The sequence below is a fragment of the Taurulus bubalis genome (genome assembly GCF_910589615.1).
Source record: "Taurulus bubalis genome assembly, chromosome: 10".
In the NCBI taxonomy this organism is placed as follows: domain Eukaryota; kingdom Metazoa; phylum Chordata; class Actinopteri; order Perciformes; family Cottidae; genus Taurulus; species Taurulus bubalis.
In genome coordinates, this window is record NC_136598.1 from 2,726,869 (window position 1) to 2,752,894 (window position 26,026).

The 26,026-nt window shown below is 43.1% G+C and overlaps 1 protein-coding gene across 1 annotated transcript in view; it reads left to right on the forward strand.

Annotated features, from left to right (window-relative positions):
- Window positions 1-26,026, forward strand: part of brip1 (BRCA1 interacting helicase 1) — a gene marked incomplete at both ends in the record, with an annotated part of 58,167 nt that overhangs the window by 443 nt on the left and 31,698 nt on the right. The window contains 13 exon segments of the mRNA XM_079224395.1: window positions 300-400; window positions 402-406; window positions 833-1,060; window positions 2,359-2,510; window positions 3,700-3,813; window positions 13,529-13,792; window positions 15,585-15,806; window positions 15,937-16,136; window positions 16,225-16,357; window positions 16,860-17,014; window positions 17,103-17,280; window positions 17,496-17,636; window positions 18,740-18,901. Coding sequence (XP_079080521.1) covers window positions 300-400; window positions 402-406; window positions 833-1,060; window positions 2,359-2,510; window positions 3,700-3,813; window positions 13,529-13,792; window positions 15,585-15,806; window positions 15,937-16,136; window positions 16,225-16,357; window positions 16,860-17,014; window positions 17,103-17,280; window positions 17,496-17,636; window positions 18,740-18,901 — 2,055 coding nt within the window.

A 26,026-nucleotide genomic window follows, 5' to 3' on the forward strand; every position in this document is an offset into this window, starting at 1 on the left:
TCACTCTGATGAACAATTATTCACTCCTCCATCTGCACGATCTGCACTTTTTTAACTACTGTTGTCTTTAATGTCTTTTTTAGATTGATCTTGTATATTGTGTATAAGTACGAAGAGCAAAATGAAACCAGAGTCAAATTCCATGTATGTGTCAACACACATGGCCATTAAAGCTGATTCTGATTCCAATATTATTAGGGTATGGTGCATACCCTAAAAGTATGTATGGAAAAGTGAAAATATCCTGGATAAAAAAACAGTTGTACTTAAAATGGTTTGTGCCTGTACCTTGTCTGCAGATCGTCCGAGGACTGAACAACGGGGAGCACTGCTTGCTGGAGAGTCCCACGGGAAGTGGAAAGAGCTTGGCTCTGCTTTGCTCCGCTCTGGGCTGGCAGAGGGCTCAGTGGGGTATGTCTGCTCTAACCGAGATCCAAGAAACCAAACTATTGTATCGGCAAGTAGGCCTGTCCTCAAACTAAATGTTGAACCCTCACCAAGTGTCACTTGGATGTTTTCATGTTGGGATGTTTTTTTTCCATTTAGGTTTTCATCAATTACGACATATGAACTGAAGCCAGATGATCTATGTTTTACAATATTTCTCTAGTGATGTGAGGCTAGATTATACTTGAATTTATGTTATTGTAATGGTTTGATATAATTTGTGTTTTCCTAGTTTGTTAACCAAGTCCACATTGCAAATATGTTGTTTTTTATGACCTTCTTGTTTGCAAATGGTTTCAGATTTTGCTGACATGGCCTACACCGTGTACCGGCTGAGAACCAATGTCACTGATAGCTATATCTGTGTTTCAACGTGTGATGACAGATAAACTCAAAGAGGAAGGAAGCCTTTTGGAGGACAAGAGCCAGTCGGATAAAACCTGTGGCGACGATAAGAAGTCCGATGTCACCACGCCCTGTCAGTGTGTGTGCCACAGCAAAGTCAGCAGTACCGCAGCAAACAGCCAAGCAGCAGCCACACCTGCTGTTGTGGACCTCACAGTGTCACCCTGCAAAGAGTTGACACCGCTGCTGCTTCCAGCACCTGAACAGAGTAAGACTTATTCAGCCCTTAGTTTCATTCATGGGGGCATTTAAAACATGCATAACTGTTTTATTACCTCCCCTACAACACAGTAATACTTGGTTATTTCAAATAGAGGAAAATTATAATTTTTATTTTGTTCATATTTTATATTTCTAGTTTAAATTTGATCAATTTGTGAAGATTTCTTCATGTTTTTTTTCATCGCGGTTAAAATACAATCCTCATGACGCCCACTGCAATAAGGGGCTGTAACGATACAAAGAAGTCGCGGTTCTGGAAAGACAAAAAAGAGCAAATGCAAAAAAAAATACTTATTTTCAACAGACAGATGTGTAAGTATAAAAGGCCGACACTATCCCCTACCTGAGGTACCACTCCGCCCGCTGGTTACTTTGGTGAACGACGGAACATTTAAAACACTTCTGCATTACACTGGACGCCCACTGAACAAACTATTTCCCAAAAGGCAACGGGTCACAGTAGCCTATGAAACTAATAAAACATCTCTGATGCTATAGAATTGAAGTAGAACAATACAAAATAAAATGTGTACATTAGGTGGAGTATTGATTGGCACATCTGGATAATCCTGTCAACTCTGCATTAGTGTGTTTTATGTGTTCATTAACAAACACAATGGTAGAGCAACGCAGACACACTTTCCTTGTCTTACACACAACTTTGTCTGTTGCTGTTCTAGCTGACTGTTTCTGTTCCTGCGTTGTTGATCCAACTGGACATAGTACAGGCACGGAGACAACAAAATGCACAACGACAAAACTATTGTAATTCTTTTATTTTGTCTCAAGCAGGCTTGATTGAGCTGAGCTTTCAATCAGCTGAATTGACCAGTGATGTATTTTTGGCATTAAGCAGTGGATTTTAGTCTTGTACCTTTTAAGGAATATATTTCTTCTGGTTTTCAGTCTTACCATCAAATTAAGAGCACAGAAGCAGAACTAATGCACACACTGATGCAGCATCAATGCCGTTATGCCTCTTAAATGCATCAAAGCAGCCATGGATTTCCTTAAATTCTGTACTTTAGTAGAAGTGGCATCCAGTATTGCAGGGTTTCATAACTTTTGTGGCAGCACATTATCTGCAACAGCAATGTCTGTGTTTTGACCCATCCAGTGAATTAAATACCAGATAAGTGAAAGTTATTAATGTAACAGTTCTGTTTGTACAGTATGCTAATGGGTCTATTGTCCGCCCACAGAGCTAAACGTAGATGAGATTCAACTGAGGACTAGCTCATTTCTGTGACTGTATAATCTAATATTGTACTTGCTGTGTTTCAGTGCCATCACCTGAGGAGTTGCTGCCCAAGAAACAGTCTCTTGCCTCTCGCCTGTCGCAGAAGTGTCAGTCCAGCTCAAGCCCAGTCCAGGACCACGACGATGACGATGACTTTAAAACAGAAGACAGGAAGCGCTTTCGCACTCCCCGACCGGTAGCGTAGAAGCTGTTGTACATTCATACTGAATGTAGTGGGTGAAGATGTATCTTTTTTTTGGGCCTTATGACTTAAAACAAAGGATTATCAATATCTGCAGTGGTTTGATGATTGTTGTATTGTAAGTACTATAATTGGTAACTCACAGTACACTACTGGCAAGAGTGTGTGGCCTATCATGCATTCTATCATGGTGTTGAGTCAGAAACCCTGACAAGCTCCCTGCAAATCTAACTTTTAGCGATGTCCCAATCCCGTTATGTTGCCGCTGATACAGATGGTTGATTAGCTAATACAGATCTTTATTTGTTGTTGTTATGTCTTATTATAGCAGCTGATACACAAGGCTTCCTAAAAAATTATTTCAACCGTCTCAAAGTTAGTGAAAATAGTAAAAAAACTAACCTAAGTGCTATTTTACTTGGTTACTGCCATCTATGTTCTTTTTGCAAAATATTACCATTTAAAAGAATTACCATTCTAACAATAGCTTTGTTGCTGACAATCCAACATTGTGTTTCCCTGATACAAACAGAGCATTGTTCTCTGCAGTAGGGATGTTAATCATGAATTGTTCACCCGTGCTATTAGTTGAACAGTTCAAAGAAATATATTTAAATAAAACTAAGCCACACACACACACACACCCCCCAGTAACATTCCTGCTAACTTCAGTTTCACCGTCACACATGCTCTTCCTCTCTAGACCGGACACCTAACGTTACGCCAGACTCTCAATCACTCACTCTCTCTCAACGTGATGTTGCCATTGTGGTATCAGTGTAGTTCTGTGAGTATGAGCACATGAACACAGTATTGGGCCCTAATTAGGAAATGCAAGATTGTATTTTTATTTATTAAACATAACAACCTTTGCAATAGTAGTTGTAATGATATATTATGATGCTGTTAGGAGGTTTATCAGGTCATGATTCCCTCTCTAATATCTGTTTTTTATTGATGTTAAAACATCTTCAAACAACTGTTTTTATTCTAGTTTCTCGCCAAAAACTACATTTCCCAAAATGATCCCCTCTCCCGCCCTCCATTAATCTTTCTTCAAAATAATATGTATTGAGAATAAGAAAGCTGTCTTGTGAAGTAGTCAAAACGGGCTGTTACTGGCTGAGTGATTGTTGAGTAATGTGCGGCTCAGTGGAGTAAAGTCTCTGTGCTTGTTTCCCAGCAGCGCAAAAGGCAGCGTCTGGACCAGGGAGTCACTTTCATTGACGATGAGCTGGAAATGAGTTCGACCACGGAGCCAAGCGCCCAAGCGGCGGGTCTGTCCTCTTCGTGCTGCGTGAGTTACACCAATAATATTGCTTTACTGATACAAGGGGCAATCTTTCAGAAGATATTTTGACATGTGACGAGGTGGTTAGTTTCAATTAAAATATATATATGTATATATATCTATATATATATATATATGTATATGTTTTTGTACTTGTGTGTCTGTGGCTAATCTCACATTCTCCTATGGGTCAGATCCGTCTCAATATACAATTCAGTATCACCATGCCAATCTTGTCACATCATCAGGTAGTGACAAATGTCTTTTGGCACTGTTGGGTAGCTATCGTTGCCTCGGATGCAGTGATGCAGAAATATTTTTTATTGAAAAGACATTTGAGGCATAATGCATGTTTGCAAGAAGTTAATCTGTTCTCATTTGTTTGGTCTGTTAAAGAGTGCTACACTCATCAGTCATCTTTTCCATGAAACACAAAAGGTTGCGTCAGTACTAAAAAGATCCATAGTGGGAGGGTTTCTCTGAAGCCAATTTTTGACATGTAGCCATAAAAATGGCGGTCAATATCCCTTTTCCAGTTCAGGCTCCAAATACTGAGAGAGAAATGAAAACCTCAATACCAAAGCCTAGTGTTGCTTCCATTAACTGTCCCATTCTCTACCAAAGCAGCTGAATGCATCGGTAGTACCAACATCACATGGTCCACCTCTGCTGACCCACACTGTGAAAGTGATGTATTTTACAAATATTAATTACTAATGGGAAACATTTACTATCTGTATATTCAATACAAACATATTATCTATATATTGATCTTGACAGACCGTCCATGGTATACACAGGTGTACCTCGTTTTGTTAATGATGACTCGGTTCTTTAAATCAGTGGTTTCAGAGATGAACCCCATGCAAAATATTTTTTGTACACAGCGCTGTGCCATCAGTGTCTGATTTAATATAGAATATTTACAATGCAGTTTATGGACATACACCTATATTTTGTTGAATATTTATTATATAACAATTTTTAAAGGATTTTTGAATGGATGCACATTTTAAATGGATTTAAAAAAAAATCTCACGTACCCCCTGGAGTGCCTCCACGTATCCCCATTTGACAACCACTGTCTCAGCAAAGCCGTTCCTGTGAGGCAGCATGCACAACATTCAGGGTAAACCGGACACCTCAGTGGAATGCAGTCAGCATTAAAGTCAATACCTACACCTGTGCTTTTCTTGTAGTGTCAGTAGATCTGCGGTGAAAAAGGTCCAATGTGTGCTGGCTCGCTGGTAGAGTTTACCAAGACATTAAAACAGAACGAAGCCATCCTTATTATCATAAGTGATGTGTGTGCTGGTCCTTTGATGAAATGTTAAAATGTCTGTTGTGAAAGAATAAGAATAACTATTTATTAATACAGTCTGTTGCTCCCTGTCAGTGTCATAAATGATCCATAGAAACACAGCTTGGTTCATCTCCTCATGTTGTTGATGGAGTGGTGTGTAGTCCAGCTTGTTTTGGACCACTTTATTTTATGGTTTCAGTGTTAACATTCACTAACACCACTGGGTGGCGGTATACTCCACCAAATTGACAAAGGCTGTGGTTAAAGTTTCAAAAATGTATGCCTTAAAACGGAATAATTTTGAACATTGCAGATTATTCATGTTTTCACAAATGGCTATGTTTGACTTAACGTAACACACATTATATAAATGCAAGGTGTGTGTGTGTGTGTGTGTGTGTGTGTGTGTGTGTGTGTGTGTGTGTGTGTGTGTGTGTGTGTGTGTGCGCGCAACTTTGTAAGGACCAATTTGATTTTAGACCTTCAGAATGAGGACATTTGGGCAGGTCGTCTTTTCTTCAAAGGCCTGGTTGAGATTTCAGACTTGGTTTCAGACAGGTTTGTATTTGGTTTAGGTTCGGGTTGGGCTCAGGTATTTAGTTGTGATGATTAAAGTTAGAGTATATTAAGTCTATATCATTGAAACCTCCTAGTGATAATGACATTTCTTGCTTCATCCGACCTTCAGTCAAAACACCGTCAGTTTACTAGCGTGTATAGCAATGAACTGGTAATGTTTTGCACACCGTAACTGTCAAAATAGACACTGATTTATTTTCGGGGGTCCTCAATGAATTGACTAGTTGTTTCAGCTCTAGGTTTATTATAGGACTTTTTATTCGATCACATTGGTTTTAGTTAAGTGGAGCTAATGAACTGACAGAGTATTTTGAAGCTGCATTTCCACAGTCCGACACAACTGAACTAGGAGCATCACGTAACACCTGTGTTTCCTAAAGCTATCTACGAGGCGGTTCCTGGTGAATTATCCATGTTCCTGAGATCTCTCCAATCCCCAAAGACCAACAGGTTAGCCATAATCACTAGACGTGCTCATTCACAGAATGCTGTTCAGAATGGTTGAACCCTCACAACTGGGTCTTAACTTGCCACAGGTGTGTGGCTTGGATTTGGAGCCGTGGAAAAAGAGGAGGAGGGAAAGTGAAGTCGAAAAAGCGCGTCCGTCTCTGGTTTCCCTGCAGCTACATGACCCTGGCTCTTTTGTCCCGCGAGCGCTGACTGACGGCCTGAATGGGGCCCTTTGAAGCAAGCTCCAGTTTTAATTAAGAGGGTTTGCCTCGCCTGGACCGCTGATCTGTGAAAGCCACGGGGATAAATATTGAATGGGGTTCACCTGCTGGTTACTGCGCCCGAGGGATAAACAGGTGCTTTGGAGGGCAGATATTTGCCAGGGCCCCCTACCTGCACAGTGTGGTCATGTTGGAAGGAGGGGGTGTTCGGTGTCATGTCTTCCGAAGTATCGTCTATTGAAGCCTTACGCTTATTGGAGTGAATTCCAAGCCCTTGAAAGCTGTGGAATGAGGAGCAAATTGGCGTCCAGTGAGAGGCGCCAGTGATACCCAAGTGATCCACTGCTTGCGGCCCCTCACTGCCCTCTGACTGGCCCCCTGGAGTGTGAGATTTCCATCTCTCAGGTGTTGGCAGGGAGTAGAGCAACAGAAGCCTACCTGTGAATATTCTGAGGTGTTCAGTAACACCACTGACCTCTGTTCCGTCAGTTCCAGAAAGCTTGAGCTGTTGCATACACTTACCCCTGGAAGTGTGGGTATTTCAAGCGAACTACGTTTACCTGTGCTAAGGAAACGTAGTATACCTGAGGAAACATAGTACACCTGTCCTATACAGTGCACCTGTAAATGCTATCTTAATGAGAATAACAGTTTGCTCTCATGACGTATTGTTTGACAGACAAAGCTAGCATTCTCATTGCTAGCGGCACTCAAGCAGCAACGCCAATGGAGCTGTTATGTTCTTGCTGCTCGCAGAGCTGGCGTCTCTATTGCCCCTTTTGCCAGTTATCTGCATTCCTTTCGAGGGGGTGTCTGCTCTGGGCTGTGGGGCCAGGCTTGATACCTTGTTGTCCTGGCATCTGAGGAGGCAGGCGCGTAAAAGGATACTCTTGTGTCAGCTGTTTCCTGCTGCAGCTTTTGACAAGGGCCTCTATTCATCAGCAAGCCCTTCTACACTGAGCCCAACCAACCCATCCTCCCCCCCACCTGCCAATGAATAAGTAATTATTAGCCATCTTTGGGCAGGATATTTGGATGGCTCTATTTAATGTGGCAGCAGCAGGTAAGGTGATCGGGCTCAGGGCCCAGGCTGTGGAGCGCAACTGTTCTAGAGGAGAAAGGTAACCTGAACTGGTGTTGGGGCCCTGCAGCACCTCTGTTTATTTTTCACATGGGCTCAGGGCTCGTTATCCCTCTTAACTCTGAGAGTCGACTCGCTAAGGGCTCTCTTTGGCCTACACTCCATCGCACATTGTAATATTTGATGGGCAAACATGCTTGGAAAATCTGAGCCGCCCGGTAACTCGAGCCACTCGTCTGTCATCAGAAGTGCTACCTTCTGATCTCTATGATAAGCAGCGATGCCTGACAACACAGACCATTCATTCTTACGTGGAATCGTTCGGGTAATTTGTTGAGGTTTTATTTCATTTGCCAAGCTTGCAAGTTTTGTTTATTCAATATTAAGAACAATTTGGTAATCTTTGAAGAAAAACATCTAAAGATATTATCATGCATTGGTGACGAGGTGCGCATATCAGTGTTGACCCATTGGTCTGACGCCATTAGATGTTTTACTCAAGGCTCATCTGATAGTAAAACTGCCTTGTGGAGATTAATTTCAGGAGGTCAGCAACCATTAATATTTCAATCAAAAGACAATAGTGAGTGGACTGTAGTTACACTTCTGGAAAATCAATTGAGTTTATTTATGAGGAATGATTGCTGGATAATTTGGCAACTAAAATACTGTAAATTGCATATGGCCATAAAGAGGGTCTGATCAGTGATTTACAGTATAGCCCACATTGGCTGATATATCCAAAGATAATAAAGGCATCGCTACCTTGATGCAAAACGCATGGCACAATCTCAAATGCTTCACCAATTGTCTCACAGTATGGTGAAGAGGATGCAATCTTTTGATATGAAGTGCTGGTTTAACATTTGTTTGTTGTTGTTTCAGTGTACAATATCAGCACAGAGGTTAACATTCAATTTAATACTAGGAACTTTCATTTTAACTTTCTATTTCATATAGTCTTCTCGCTGATGGTCTTTTTTTATTCATCAATTGAGACGTTTTTTATAATCAGTTCAAAGTTCCTGACAGTAACTTGAAATGTAATTATGACGCCTCATCAAAATTCAAATCTGCAATGGATCTTTAATTCTTTTTCATCCATATTGGCAACATGCATAAAAAAAAAATCTCTGATAATCAGGACATTGTAATTATATTTGAGAACGCCTTCTGAAAACATTCAAATCTGAGTGGAAATCATTAACCCTACCAACCCTCCACCAACTTTGTTCATCAGCAATAAACTTAAGAAGCCAATCAGCGGACGGGTAGGGCGGGTCTTCGGGTAATGTGGGTGAGAAAAATGAATCAATCTGTAAAAAGAAAAGAAAAGAAAACGGCCATGCATCTGCCAATATCTGTGGATGAGGTAATCGGCATGCAGAAGATGGGCCTTTCTTACACTTGCTGCTAGTGTGCTATTGGTCGTCAGTTTAACGTGAGACTTGCTTCTGCTGAACAGCATCCACTGAGATAACAAGTGGACTTTAGAAGATGGTACATTCTGAAATGTAGTGTAGCACAAGAGGGGAGTCATAACGCTCGGCTACACTGCCTGCAAATCACCTTTTTTATATTAGTGCCGTATAGCTTAGAAATGACTATTGATGATATATTTTAGACCAGAGAATCTTAACGTCCTCATACGGGATTGGAGAGGCCTGTGATTGGATGGTATGTGTGAGCCACCAAACAGTCAAAGAGTACACCACTTAAAAGAGCTCAACACATAAGCAGGATCGGTTTCATAAGCGTTGCCGGTTACACTTCAGCTGTAAGGACGGTGGGGGGGGGGGGGGTATCCGCCACGTCACCGGGCGGCCAATTTTGAAGCAGCTAGATTTTCTCCGTCGCCACAATGGTGGCCTATCATCTTTCAGACTCCAAAGGTCATCTGGCGGAGAGTGACAGAACATGATGCAGATTCTTTATGCTGCTCCATGTGTTGATCAGAAGAGGATACAAGGCAGTCTATCAGGGAGCTGGATAATAGTGATGAGTCCTGGATGAGCCTTGTGTATCATAATACACTGAATAGCTAAATGTAGTACAGCATTCAGAATAAAAAGAACATTTTCTGTGTTTAATACCTCACATCGTAACATTAGATGTGTGTGTACATGAGATCCAGTGATAAATTGATCTTTACGTCCAACCATGGGTTCTGCTCCGACGTAAGCAACGGCAGCGAGGGCCCCGGCAGGGCTCACCTCCATGGCGGGGCTCACCTCCATGGCGGGGCTCACCTCCATGGCAGGGCTCGGGAAGAACCCAGCCAGACGTTCCTTAGCTGAGCTGGATGTCTCTCAGTTTAATTTAAGGCATAATTTTTAAGTATTCAGAGTTTTTGGTGTGTTAATGATTATTGGCTGAAAAGCAATTTACAAAAAGATTGCCGAGTTTTAGGCATGTTTGCAATTCCAAAGGGTTAAAACGACAAACAAAAAAACCCTGAATACCAAAATCATATTCAATGAATATGTTAATTGTTACAGTGCTTTCAGTCCAAGCATTTTCACATTCTCTACAATGGATGAGCAATGCAAAAACACATTATTGGGTCTTCCAGCATTATTATTTTGTGCTTCTTCTCAATTTACTCACTCGGACAAAATTAATCCGCTAATGTTGCCTGCTTTACCGTCATGAAAATCTATTTTTATTTTTAAACATTGTTTTAAAAAAATGAATTCAAATATATTGATACACTCGATTCATGGCCCAGCTCTTTTGGAAAAAACATTAGCCATGTTTTCATTCAATTGTCAAGCAAATTTTATGACTTTTTATGCACACTGATTGGAATCCAGTGTTTACATAAAAAGATTAGATTTATGATGTTCATTTAGTAACAGTAGCTTTATAAATAAATAAGTACCACTACTGGTTAGGCCTTAGAAATGGACGACAAGCCAACCGTCTCATTATTAAACAATGCAGCATGTGCATGTATGTTTTGTTGGCGCGATAGTGTGGAATCGTTGGGCCCGGCGGTTGGTATCGGATGCAGACCTATATATTTAATGCCACAAGCACAACGAGCATGTTGTTGTGTGATTTTTACTTTAATCACACAACACTGGACAAAGCTCTGCCTACTTTTATACAGTATGTTGACTGCCCCACAAGAAACAATAAAACTCTGGACCTCCTGTATGCAAATACTAAGGATGCATACAGGGCCACTGCCCTTCCCCCCCTTGGCAGGTCTGATCACGACCTGGACCTGCTGACATCCAGGTATGTTCCTCTGGTGCAGAGGCTGCCTGCGACCTCCAGGACTGTTAGGAGGTGGTCTCAGGAGGCTAACGACGCCCTGCAGGACTGCTTTGAGTCGACGGACTGGGATGTGCTGTGTGGACCACAAGGGGAGGACATCAACAGCATGACAGACTGCATCACTGAATACATCAAGTTCTGTGAACACACCACCATACCATCCCGGACTGTGCGCTGCTTCCCCAACAACAAGCCCTGGATCACCAGGGACCTGAAGGCTCTTCTTAACAAGAAGAAAGCTGCTTTCAGGTCTGGGGACAGGGATGAGCTCAGGAGAGTCCAGCGCGACCCCGAAGGTGAAGATCAGGGAGGGCAAGGACTCCTACAGGAGGAAGCTGGAGGCCAAACTCCAGCAGAACAACACAAGGGAGGTGTGGACCGGGATGAAGCAGATTACCGGCTTCAAGGTGGGAGGAACACAACCAGGGGGCTCCCTGGAGAGGGCCAACGAGCTGAACTGTTTCTTCAACAGGTTTAGTTCACAGCCCTCATCCGTCTCCTCCTCTCACCTCACCTCCACACCTCTCCCTCTGCCCCCCTGTTGAGCTGCACTTTCGCTGAGCCCTCAACACCCGGTGGCTCGCCCAATGAGCCCTCAACAACAATGGGCTCCTCCACCCTCCCCCCTCTCTCTGTGACGACTGACCAGGTGAGAAGACAGCTGGAGAAACTCCACCAAGGCAAGCTGAAGGACCTGATGGCATCAGCCCCAGGGTCCTAAAGACCTGCGCCCGGTGCTGGAGGTCCCGGTGCTGTAGAAGACGTCGTGCCTGGTCCCTGTCCCGAAGAAGTCGATTCCATCCGTCCTCAACGACTACCGACCGGTAGCCCTCACCTCCCATGTGATGAAGGTGCTGGAGAGGCTGGTCTTGGCTCACCTCCGACCGCAGGTGAAATCGTCGCTGGACCCTCTACAATTTCCTTACCAGCCCCATGTGGGAGTAAATGACGCCATCATCTACCTGCTGCAACGAGCTCAGTTGCACCTGGATGGAACAGGTGTCTCTGTGAGAGTCACTTTCTTTGACTTCTCCAGTGCATTTAACACCATCCAACCACTGCTACTGGGTGAGAAGCTGCGGGTGGTGGGGGTAGACTCGTCCACCATCTCCTGGATCACTGACTACCTCACAGGCAGACCACAGTTTGTCAGAATGGGCCGTGTGCTGTCTGGGACGGTGGTCAGTGATGCTGGAGCCCCACAGGGAACTGTTCTGTCTCCCCTCCTGTTCACCCTGTACACCACTGACTTCCAGTACAACACGGAGTCATGCCATCTGCAGAAGTTCTCTGATGACTCTGCAGTGGTCGGGTGTATTAGGGATGGACGGGAGGAGGAGTACAGGGCAGTGGTGAGTGACTTTGTGAAGTGGGCCGGTGAGAATCACCTGCTGCTGAACATGGCCAAGACCAGAGAGATGGTGGTGGACTTCAGGAGGAAGACAACAGCTCCAAGTCCTCTGAGTGTTCTGGGAGAGGATGTGGACATAGTGGAGGAGTACAGGTACCTGGTGTCTCCATCATAAGGTGGAGGAGTACAGGTACCAGGTGTTTCCATCGACAGCCGACTGAACTGGAAGGCCAACATCAACGCTGTGTACAAGAAGGGGATGAGTCGACTCTTTTTCCTGAGGAAGCTTCGATCCTTCAATGTGTGCAGCAAGATGCTGGAGATGTTCTACCAGTCGGTTGTGGCCAGCGCCCTGTACTTCGCTATTGTCTGCTGGGGGAGCAGCATTGGAGCCGGTGACACCAACAGACTTAACAAGCTAGTTAAGAATGCCGGCTCCATCATCGGCTGCAAGCAGGAGTTTCTGGAGCAAGTGGTGGAGAGGAGGACGCTGAAGAAACTTTTGTCCATATTGGACAACCTGGACCACCCTCTCTACCACCTGCTGCAGGGTCAGAGGAGCACTTTCTCCAAGAGGTTCCTCACGCTCCGCTGCACCAAGGACCGCGACAGGAAAACATTCCTGCCGACAGCAATACGGCTTTACAACAAGTCACCGCTTGCTAGTGCCTCCTGTGAATTAAACACTGTAAACACTGTACATGTCCATAGTTACCTACACTTAACACTTAACATATCATATTATATACATTTATTGCATTTTTGCACTCTCCTATTGTTTGTTGTTGTTGTTGTTGTTGTTTTTATTTTTATTTACACCGTAATATGCACATACATATTGCACTCTTGCACTTCTACTGTTTAAGTTTAAGTTAATTCCTAAATTAATACTCTGTTATTCTTTCTTTCATACAGCTATTTTATTGTTGTTGTTATTTTATCTTTATTCTATTAGTATTATTATTGTATATATATTTCATCCCTGTTGTTTTTATATCTTATCTTATTTTCTGTGTAAATTGCTGCTCCGCGACACTAAATTTCCCCTTGGGGATTAATAAAGTATATATTCATTCATTCATTCATTCAAAGCGGTCGGTCTCGAGTACACGAGCTGCGTGTCACCTCCATACACAAAAAGACCAGGCGAAGTGGAAACGGCGCTTCTTCAGGAAAACGTTGTTGCAAAGCAAACATTTAAATAATCATACAATCATTTATTTCCTCATCATTTGAGTTGTGTGTTTTAATGCAAATGACCAATTGTCTTTGAGTTATTTGGCAATGTATTTGGGAGGCGTGGATTTAGAGTCAGCGCTGTAAAGGACAGTTTCTAGTCTTTTATAATATTTTGTATTTAACGGAGCAAGGTTTGGGACTCGGCTCCTGTACTGAGCTGTTGAACTGTAGCAGCGAGCAACCGCTCAGTATTTGTGTCTTTTTTCTCTTTCCAGTCCCCTGAACCCTGCTCCCTGTGCCCGTGCGCTTCTGGCGTGAAGGACAAAGACAGTGGTGGAAAAAAGAAGATTCCCAAGATCTACTTTGGCACTCGCACCCATAAACAGATAACTCAGATCACCCACGAGCTGAGGCACACTGTTTTCTCCAAAGTGCCCATGACCATCTTATCCAGTAGAGGTCACACATGTGTCAACGGAGCGGTGGCGCCTCACGCCAACCGCAATGAACGCTGCAAGGATCTGCTGGATGCCAAAGATGTGAGGACGAACACTTGCATACACACTTCAGGCTTTAAAGTAATGCCCGACCTGAAACCGGCCTTTTGATATACAATAGTCACTCCCATGTGTCATCACTCATACAGAACCTCATGAAGATGACAATGTTTAATTTTTGGACACTAATTTAGTAATTCAGTTTACCTAAAGCAATGCATTTCAATATCGTCCTTAATCTTGTCTGTATAAGTCAATACAAGAATTCTTCAGACATGTTTTGTATGTTTGAGGCCATTTGGAAACATTGTCAGTGGAGAAATGCTCACTGGTCAACACAGTTAATTGTCCCGCTCACGGCGGCATAACTTAGTCCCATTTATTTAAGAACCAAATTTAAAGTATTCTCACACATTTTTGTTGTATTCTAATTAAAAAACAACTGGTATTGACTTTCTAAACTCAGTACATTTAACATGTGGCTTTTATCCCACTAAGGCATGTCTGCTATAGTTCATTACTTAGGCCAGGTCAACCCCTGCTATTTGTTTGCATCCTCTTGTCTCCAAAATAACTGTTCTGGACGTGAATCGGACTCCTTTGACCTCCTTCTAGCTGTGAAATCCAACGCCACATGACACACTTTCTCCACGGAATCAAACTTTTATTTGCTGGTTACAAAAGCTGGTGAATGGTAATCGTAAAACAGACCTAACATATTATTACAACCTTAAAAGCCCAATTGATTTCTCTCCCCCGCACATAATACTCACCTGACCTCAAACCACCGTGTACTGTGAACAGACCTTTTCACCCTGTAACACAAACCCACAGGTAACTATCACTACCAGAAAAACTCCTTCAACAATGTAGCCTCAGTAGCAATCATGCGACTACAATATCCACAATTGGTCCAGCCGGCTCTTTTTGACACACAAAAATGTTGAGAAGAGACATGAGACACTTGTAAACTCCTGTACTGTCCTAAAGTTGATGCTCCTCCTGCAACAAGGATGATTACGCTGTCAGTGGAGGTGTTTGCCTCCCAAGCCTCATGTTTAATAGCCGGCTGAGTCATTACCGCTCACTGGAGTGGTGTTACTGATGCTCGGTCTTCATCCCCTCGGGGTCCGGTCTAGTCAGTGTCAGGTGGCCATGCTGTGTGGACGCTCAGTGATTTCTACACATCGTCTTCAGTCAAAACACCTCCCACCTGTTTAAACTGCACTGTAACCTGTCCTGACTTTCCCAAATGTGGCTGCATGTCTGTTAATCTCCCCAACTCCCCTTTCACTGAGCAGACCGTGTTCAGTTTCAGCAAAGTGTAAAATCTTAGCACGTGATTGTGAGAGGTAGACCATTTCTTCCAGAGATTATTACCGTGTCCCGAGGTTACCGAGTCCACCTGTGTACAGACTTTGTGTTTGACCGTGTCGCCTCAAGCTGTAAAATCATAAAGAGCAGGGTGGGACATCTGAAGCAGACACCTCTGTTGACAGTGTAATTGGGGCTCGGTACATGCGATGCATTCACTGTATGAGTCGGGACATGTCAGCCACTACAATAACTGGAAGCCTCTGAAGTACTGTATGTCACCTTTGGTTAAATGTGACACTAGAGATAAGAAAAATAAAGCAGTCTGTTGAAGCAGCATCAGGTAGAAACCAAAGGAAGCGTCCACACGTACTGTCTAGTCCACATGAGATGAGCAAAGCGTCGTCAGTGTCTTCAGGTGGGGTGGTCATCCAATATGTGCCAACTTCCATAAGTCAAACTGCATCTTCCATGATCCGTTGATGCTGCCGATTTTGAATGAAACATTTGTATGTTACAGGGCAGGTCATGCAGCTACTTCCATAACGTCAAAAGGATTGGGGACCAGCACACACTACAGCGGGTCCACGGACTCCATGATGCCTGGGACATTGAGGACCTTGTTGCACTGGGCAAGCGGATCCGGGCATGCTCCTACTTTGCTGCCCGTGAACTCAAGCAGGAAGCCTTCATCATCTTCTGTCCATATAACTACCTGCTGGACCCAATGATCAGAGAGAGTGTGAGTAGAGTAGGGAAGAGAGGAATTATATAACAATCTTAACAACATCTTAACAAAGGATCACTTCCTCTGCCCTCTTCTTCCGCTCCCCTCTTCTTCCTCTCTTGCTTTCAATCTACATTTTTAACAGATGGAGATCGACCTGAGAGGCCAGATCGTGGTGCTGGACGAAGCCCACAACATTGAGGACTGTGCAAGGGAGAGTGCCAGCTACACTTTGGACCACCACAGTCTGCTGAACTCCAGGATTGAGCTCGACAGCATGGTCAAGAACAACATCAGACGCTCCGAACACGAGCCACTCAGGGACTTCTGCTACGGCCTGATCAAGTTAGTGATTCAGTGAAGGAATCGCTCATCTGAGGCGCTTCTAGTTTGAGTAGATGTTTACTAGAATGTCTTTTGGTCCATGGTACAGCTGGATCCAGGAGAGCCAAAGCCTGATGTCTGAACGGGGATACGAGAGCGCCTGTAAAGTCTGGAATGGAAAGGATGTACTGGGCATCTTTCACAACATGGGCATCACTGCTGCCATCTTCAACAATCTGAAGGTACACCAGATATCTGCTTTACTTGTAGGTGTGTAATGGGACAGCAATCATGTTTACTGGGCACAGTAATGCCTGAAAATGTCCATAAATAGATAAATAATTATAGCCGGCTGTATAAGATATAGTCTGTATAAGATTGACAGGAGCAGTAGCTAAATCACCTATATCAGATGTTTCTAATGCTATTTCCCCAATAGTTTGCTGATTCCCAGGGCAAAATGTCATAGTAAAACGTTTTGTACTTTACATGTGTATGCCACATTTAGTGCCAGATCTTTTGGTTTATTTTAAGGTGGGACAGTGGTTTATTGTCCTGACACTTCCCAATGTCAAGGAGTAAAAACACACAAAATATTGACCATGCTCAGTGTTTGCAAGTGTCTATTGCAATGTTTAGTTTCACTGACATAAGTTTGACACCAAAATGACGACCTGCGTGTTGGTTTTAGATGTCCTGTAATAATCAACAGCACTGTGTGTTTTTTGTGTGTGTCTGTGACAGATAAACCTGGCCGCAGTGTTGGAGAAAGAGAAGCGGTCTTTTATCAAGGGTAAAGAGATTGTGGTTCAGGTCCCAACCATCAGCTCGGCAACCTCCATGGTCCTCAAAAATCTCTTCATGGTGCTGGGCTTCATCTACTCTGAGAACGACTGCAGGTCAGAGACAAACCAGAGAAATCCACGTAATCAAAATCCTGTCATGCCAGCGCCTCAGATGAACGCTCAGGTCTCTGTGTGTCTGTAGGGTGGCTGAAGACTACCGGATAGCTCTGCAGAAGAGCTACGCCTGGACGAACCAAGTCCCACCCGATACACCTGACGCCCAGGGCTTTTTGGTCCTGCCACACCGCAGGCAGCGCCAGAGCGCCCGAGTCAAGACAGAAGTCGTCACACTCAGCTTCTGGTGCCTCAACCCCGCTGTGGTGAGATGTTAGAGATGGCACATCATGCCATGTAGGCCAAACTGATCGATTACTGGAGTCTATAAACAAAAATGCATGACTTAATGAGTCTGAAATGAAGGTTACCTGCCAAGTGCTGGTAAAATATGTCACAAAAATATTATCAAAGGACATGTGTATGGCATAAATTAGAGCTGAAACAGTCCTTGGAGGTTCATTGTGTCTGTATCTCCTAGGCTTTCTCTGACTTCAGTAAGTCTGTGCACAGCATTGTGCTGACATCAGGAACCCTGTCACCCATGGGCTCCTTCTCCTCTGAACTTGGGGTGAAATTCACCATCCAGCTGGAGGCCAACCATGTTATCAACAAGTCCCAGGTCAGTAGGAACATGTGAACAGCAGATTAGATACAGAGTTTAACCATTATCGTGTGTTCATAAGGTTTTACTGCCGTCGTTATTGGCCGGTATTCAGCAGAAAATGTGTGACGTGGAGATCTGCATTAGTCCTTTGTAGTCGACGATCCCTGATAATACCACATTATGAACAATGAACCTGTGTTAACACTGGCAGCACCAAAGCTAAGCGCTAACGCACGTATGTGCCACTGAGTCACGTTAATGTGCGTTCAAGCTTTGTTCAGTAAAAAAATATTATAAAGCAAAGGTAATTTAAAACGTTATCACGATTTCTTCAAATTTACTCAGCAATATAAAATGGATATGAGAGCAGCAATTATGTTTATCTGCCTAACTCTAGGTCTCAACAGTTTATAATCCAAAATGAAATCTACTAATGCCAAGATATTATTTATCAATAAATATACAAGCTTTAATTTCCTAATAATTTGACTGTAACAACATGAAAAAGATAACGCAAAAGTCAAAACAACTTTTGACAATTTACATCTGGAGCCGTGTATCGATCTGTATTGGTGGATATGGCTTATCAACGAACCCCTAAAAGTTATATTTGCTCCCTTTTTTTTCCTGCTGATCCGATCTGTGTCTCAAAAACGTGATCCGCTGCACCCCTTATGCTTACCAAGGCCTCTGGGAACAATGGCTTCTTTGACAAAGTAAATGATGCATGAAGGGATATTTAGCTGCTCAATGTCTAATTTGATATTATGACTCTGAATCATGACTATGAACTTAAACCTTCCACCCTCAGGACTCATTGAAATCCCTAAGCTTCCTTAAAGCTACGTGTCAGAAAGAGGTGAATGATGGTATCAGTCAAGTTTAGGTTTTAAGGTGCAAACTTTGACCAGGTCTCCACATCATACCACCTTTGTCCAGCAGATGTCACAGTCTAACCATTTCATTAATAATGTTGTAACTTGGGTTTACGACTCTGTGGTTTAGCTGATCATACAAGGAGATATTTGTCTTTGGGCCAACATGATAATGCCCAGATATATTTATTATATGAAGTACATTGGGATATGACCTCAGCTTTTCTAATGCCGTCTCCTCAGGTTTGGGTGGGCACGGTTGGTTCTGGACCCCAGGGCAGAACACTCTGTGCCACCTTCAAAAATACTGAAACGTATGCCTTCCAAGACGAGGTGGGTGCGCTGCTGCTCCATGTCTGCCAGGTCGTGGCCAAGGGTGTGCTCTGCTTTTTGCCTTCTTACAAGGTAAATACCACCAAGACATTCTCTACTGAAACAGTAAACATGTTGTGAAATGACTGGTCTGAAGGAATATGTTTGATATGTATTAATATGTCACATTGGCTGTGTTGGATACTGTTAAAATATCTCACCACTAACCCTTCTGGCACTTTCAGAATTACGTTGGTTAGCTATTTGCGGTGTTTAAAAAGTAACAAATTCATGTTTTGACTCACATTTTCATTAGATCACAACCATTGTGAACAAGGTTTATGAATTGCCACAGATCTTCAGTCGGCAATTAACGGTACAGACTGTCCTACAAAATGAATTCATATCAAATGTTTTGATTATTTTTCACTCTGGTAAGCACCTTGTACTTTGCTTGAAATGTGCAATACAAGTTATTTTGCACCTGGTCCTTTTACGTATGCTTTGCGTGATGAGATACAATAGTAAGCCTGTCTAACACTTTGAATTATGTTTTTAGTGTGTGGAGGAATAAGGCTAAAATATTTTCACAATTTCCATAACAGGAAGTATCTTCTGTTCTACAGATGAACTTAACGGAATACACAAATATAATTATAGTCAGGTCTACTTTTATTTATTTTAGTTATACATATAAATGTACTCACAATTACATTGTTACATTGAGGTGATGGTGGATGGTTTGCTGTTAGAACATTTGTTTCCACATTCTGCCACTGGGAGGCGCTAGAGACCACACATTGGAGTCCGGTCCAGAGTTTTGGTTGTTTGAAGGTATTTTATTAATTTGCCTTGCGAAACAAGAAACAGTTTTTCTAAGCCGAAACTGGATTCCAATAGATGCCACTGCTGAGACGCTGCTCTTGGTGGTGTCATGTGTTACAATGGATCACAACCAATCAATATTGGTATTTGTCAAGGTCTTGTTAAAAGCCGTCATCGTCATGGAACTGTATCCTCTTTCAGTTAATGAGGGCGCTTCTTAGAGGGCACTCATAGACACTTTGTCCCCCTTTGTTTGTTATGCGTTTTTGGTCATGAATGATTAATGTCCACTGCAGCTCAGTTGTCACATTAGCTTACTTAGGGACAAGTGGATTTCATTTATCATTGTGTTTGTTCACATTGCACATGTTACGTGTGACTTTGGTCAGTAAGCAATTTTGGTCAATAATCATGAGAAACACAATACGTTTGCTTTTAAAGTCATAACGACCACACATATACTATAATTCTTTAAACTGTATTTTAATGCAGTGCTGTGAGGTTCATATCCACAGTCAGCGTATTACACTCATTAGAAAACATAATGTACTGCCGTGTGGCAGCAGAAGAACGTATTATGAGAGTGACCTAAGAGTGAGCCCCTTTTCATTTGAATAGATTCTGGAAGTCTGGAAGTGTTTTCCATTAATTTCAAAGGGGCTAAAGGTGGTTTAGTGGCCGCCCCTGTCGCCTCGCAGCAGGAGCCAGGTTGGATTCCTGGGCCGCGTGCTTCCTGTGTGGAGTTTGCATGTTCTCCCTGTGACAGTGTGAGTTCTCTCCAGGTTCTTCGGCTTCCTCCCACGGTCTAAAAATAAGCAGCTTTGGTTAATTGAAGACTCTAATATTGCCCGTAGGTGTGGATGTGAGCGTGAATAAATAAATATATATATATTGAGCTGGCCTTCGCTCAGAGTCAGCTGGGATCGGCTCCCCTACGACCCTGAACAGTACAAGCGGTGAAAGACAATGGATGATTTGTCTGCTTTCCAATACAGGACTGTGTTTAATCATCTTTCAACCTTCACGGTTGTTAGTTTTGCCCTTGGCAAATTGAGCTTTTTCCTTTTGCATGCTTGCATAGATCGGCTTCAACTTATATTTCAACCCGTCATATGCAGCGACCATTGGTTTGGTTTCCCTGCCGTCCTTGTTTGCTTGCTATCCAGTTGCATTCTCAAACAGCTGATGACACCGCCATCCAAACTGTGAGGGAAAGCTAAGACTCTGGGCCTTGTTGTTTTCTCATTTTACCTTCCTTTTTGTCAGCCTGTGATGCCAGCCGAGGAGTGACTATGAGCTGTGGGATGTTTTTCTTTATTTTTTTATTATTGATAGCCATGTAGGAGTCTTCTATCTCTCTCCCTCGGCTGATGCATAAATATTTAATCTGCAGTCAGCTCTTAAAGATGAGGAGATGAGGGGATATGAAGGGCTGGGGTATTAATTGGAGCCCGTGGAGGCCTCGTTGGTGCCGCTGAGTCCCGTCTTCCCTGTGATTTGTGTGTGTGTGTGCGCACCGGCAACACAGAGAGGGTAGGTCATCTTCAGACATCCCTGTACAGTGTGTCTCGGCGATGGCTATCAGGCCCTCACACACAGCTGGCTCAGTCAAAAAGAGAGCGGAGTGAGGCGAAAAGGCCTGCAGGGTCAAGGAGAAGTACCTCGAGGCTCGTTCTCTGCTTCCACAAACGCACACATGAACACACAGTCTGTTAAATTCAATCTTATTATCTTCTTATAGCGGGTATATTGACAAATTAGTCATAAAATCACTCCTTCTGTCCATAATATGTCTTTTTGGTCAACATTGAGAAATTAAGTGTATTTATGTCATTTTACATTACAATTAATTTAGCTGACGCTTTTATCCAAAGCGTCTTACATCTTTGCTCTATTCACCGTAGACACAGCAACGGGGAGCAATTAGGGGTTAAGTGTCTTGCTCAAGGACACAACGTCATGGATTAGCGGAGCCGGGGCTCGAACCACCGACCCTCTGATCGCCCATTTTCCTGCATTGGCTTTGGTGCCGTGCAGTAAAATTTGTTCAAAGAAAACTCAAGAGAATGTTGTGCACTAGCACAGAGCTCAATACATTTCTATTGTATGTAACACACACACACACACACACACACACACACACACACACACACACACACACACACACACACACACACACACTGTATGTTACACACACACACACACACACACACACCTGGTCCCTGCTGCCAAAGGAAGGGACCAATGGGAGAAGGGGACTGATGGTTTATTTTTTTTAAAGCGGGTTTTTTGCAGAGGTGAAAAAATGGCGGGGAATACAAGATGCTTTTAAGGGAGATGGAGATAAGGGGCCATTAGGTGATGTCGCCTCGCTGTCTGTGTGAAGACGCACCCGGCGCTGGCGCCTGGGCTCTGCTGAGCGCGTGTCAAATAAAAGTCAACCCGGACTGTTGGGTGAACACCCGCCAGCACACACTGTCTTCAGCAGCTCAGAGGTATCTGAAGCACCAATCGCACGGCTCCAGGAGCCCTGGTATCTCAAAGTGAGACTGTTTCTGTCTGTGTTTGGAAGCACTTTGGATTCATAGGTCAATTTGCCCAGTGTAGCATATGCCTCCTGATTATTTTAGAGCTGAGGTCATGTTTTATGAGTTTTTACAGTGGAAACTTCAGTATTACTGCTGTGTGACTAAGCTGGAGCCTTTTTGGGAGGCTTAGAGTTTCAGACTTAACGGGTCAAACGCAGCCTCAGTCGTCTCCTTGTTCTGATACCGCTTCAACCACAGTAGCAAATTCTGTCTGTCATTAGGTTTGAAATCCAATTAAACATAATGTGGACACTTTAGGGATGATAGAAGAAAGAAAGAAGGGCTGCAACAATAACTACTATTAAGTTACGTATTAATCACTTGATCATTTAATTTAACAGTGAAAAACATTCATCCCAACCTCTCCGAGTCAAAGTAATGTCTATAAATGGTTGTTTTTCTGCAGCCAGTTGATGGTTTTTCTTTGGCAGAATTTCACATTTTGAAAATTAAAATAAAGATGAACAATATATGTAACAAACGTCAAATTATTATTATTTTTAGCCTGTAGGGAATAGAGAAACGGTCTATATACAGTGTTTACATAAGAGGAATACAATACTGTAACTCTTGTTGGAGGAGGTTGGCGATTTTTTTTTCATGTCAACAAAGTCTCTGAAACGATTTGCCAATATGACCACATAAAAATAAAAAAAATCGATGTCTATTCATACTATCCGATATACATTCATCTTTTGAAAAGACACGCTTCATATCCAGCTCTGATGAATACTAACAGGGAAAGGAAGCCGTGATGGTGAGTGTCTTCTTCTTTCGGCAGCAGTGTTTGTGCGGCGCTCTGTCGTCACCACAAGCGTGGCCGGGATGTGTGGAGCAGACGACGAGGGAGAAGTGGGAGGCCAGAGGTGGCAGGTGGCTTCTTGCCACCAGTCTTGGCGTGATGGTTACTGTGATATTTTGGGGCTGAATAATTTACGCCGCAACAACACGTCTCCCCTCGCCACTGCGAAATGTGGCTCCTGGCTGCATGTTTCATTAATGCTGTCGCCTCCAAACCCCTTTCATAATTCAGCAGGCACTAGAGGAGCTGCGATGTGTCGCCACACAGCTCACTGACACCGGGGACACAGGGAAGGAGATTGAGAGAGGCCGGATGCAAAGGAGGTGAAAGATGGGGAGATAGTAGCGGGTTGGGGGGTGGGGGGAGTGTAGAAGTGCGAGAAAGACTACAGTTCACTGCTTCTATCTAGTTGTTTCACCACATTGTCCCAATTGGCAGGAAGATCTGGCCCACTTTACTGTGTCACTGGCAGCGGCTGAGCATAGCACCTACCGTGCCTGGAAAAGGCAATAAATAATTCACACTTTGTTGTGCCCTCTTATGTGCTAAATACCACTCATTCCCATTTATGTTGCCTGGGCATTGTAACTGTGCTCCTCTTAAGAACTGCTGTCCAACAAATTAATTCACTTTTAATTGACAATTTCACCGTCTTTTGAAGACAAGTACAGCAATAGCTTATGTTTCTGAGATGCACTGATATCCTTTAAAGCTAAGCGCTTTGTATGTACATAACTGATACTTTCTGATTATACATTACCATTTCTAAAATACAGTGGAATATCATTTATAGTGCTTAACCTATTTGGCATATACAAACGCTGCCATATTTGTTTGTAAGGTGGTTCTCAGAATGTTACATTGGAAGGCCTTAAAGAACTGCTACCTGCAATTTCCCTTGAAGAATACAAAGAGGTGTGTAGTTGAGCATGTAGATTGTCATTTTATAGCTCAGCCCAGTGTGCCAACTGAACACCAGGTCTCTGTCAGATGTTGCTCCTGAATTATTCATGAAGGTGCTCATTTCTGTAATTTTTGTGTCTGTAATGTCTGTCCAGTGTCAAACACTCGCATGTCTGAAAGCCTTTGCTGAAGGTGCTGAAGATCCGTTTGACTGCACAACAAGATTCTCTGCTTCACACCTACATCAGTGCAGTTGGACTTATCAGACTGGTCTGACTGAGGCAAACACAACTTGGTTGAACTTGAACATAGTCTAATGTAAATGGTTGAATGTGTTGTTGAACCAAGCACATTTCCTGTATGAGTGAGGCTTTAGAGTTAGCAAAACGGATGGCTAGTTAGTTGAAATATTTGATCATAGGTGTCCTGAAAAATATTTTCAAGGTCTTACCAATACTTCAAAAACATGTAGTGATTTATTATCCTGTGAACAACAACACATGGTCAAAGAAGAGGTGATAATCATGCTAACAACCACCACCACCAAAGGAACACATTGTAATTCAACATTGTTGAACAGAACGGTATCTCAGATTTACCACTTTTATTGTGCTCAACTTAATGTGGAGGAGTTTTTGTGTACCTAATTCATCAAATTTTGGCGATGGGGACAACCGCTCTTGCTCAGGCCTCCTGATGGATCAGACAGAGTCATTCAAAGACCACTTTAGAACTTATAGTGAGGAAACTGGGGGAAAGCTGCTGTCGTTAGTGCAATACCAACTACATCTAGCCTTGTTAAGGTTGCCTCTACACTAGAGATGCAACTCTTTCATTCTCAATTCTGATATATACACCTCGGTATCGTACCGATCCAACACCAGTGTTTCATTAATACGCCGTATGCCTTACTGTGTGGAAGAGAATGGGATCATTCTTTTTGTGAAAGGCAACATTGCCGACCAAAATGTGTGAAAATAAATGCTACAAATATATACATACTAAGACAAAGACTAGTAAGTTAGTTGTGGCATCAGCTCTGCGGCAGCAAGTCTGAGGTAGAGAGAGTCCCCTGTCCGCACGTTTTCCTACTGAGTTCTCTGGAGTTTTTCCTGCAACCCAGGCAGATGGTTGATAGTAGAGATTGACATTTACATCCCCAAAGGGATGAGCTTTTAGTCATCATACATTTCTCACATCAGAATAATACTTACAATTATCATTTGGCCTTTCGTCCATGGCTGCTTTGATAGTACTGGTCCAGTCTGAACGTAGACACCTAGTTTTAAAAGGTCTTTGTTGCCCTGTTAAATCCAGTTTATATGATTATGGTGACTGCAAGACTGTCATTACCCTCTTGCATGTTTTTGTTTTATCAGTGAGAGTGTTTTTCCTCGGTACTCTTTGCATCGTGGAATCGGCTCCTTTCCAAGTGCAGCCTGGCAGATAATGGCTGTTTTGTTTAGTAGTAGATCTGCCTCAAGTACATAACATGCATTATTCATCTCCCACTTAAGATTGCACCGGAAAGCTATTGGAGGACAAGCAGTTTTCTGAGTTGAAGACGCACATAAGGTGGTGGTGGGGGAGGGGGGGTCTTTGTCGATGTAACACTGCATATTTAGTGACTGTGCAATGTTTTATTGATGCAAAGTCCTGACCAACTTGCTTTAGGAGGAACCAACCTGATGAAATCCTCCCCATGCTTCATTTCATCACTATGAGGCATTCGCACTGGCTTGCAAGGTATTATCAACACTCTTGTGTTGTAGTAAATGTTGCTTTCTGTATGGCGTTTCTGAGGAACACTTGAGTTGGCTGTTGATAAATTGAATGATGTACTGTTGGGAACAAGATGTCATCGAATACTCCCCACCTTGCTCCCATATGGTGGCGCCATCTGCATCTGGCCCAGGCTTTACCGCTTCACTCTATCGGCCTGTTGAGAAGTTTTCTGCTGACTACAAGAAGAACTTCTACTTGACCCTTATAACACATTTCCAAGCCAGTGGAGCTGCTCTTTGATTGTGAAGCCATGCTTATTCAAGGATGTAATCTGCACGGCACAGATATGAGTGGGGCCATGCTAGGATGAGGGCT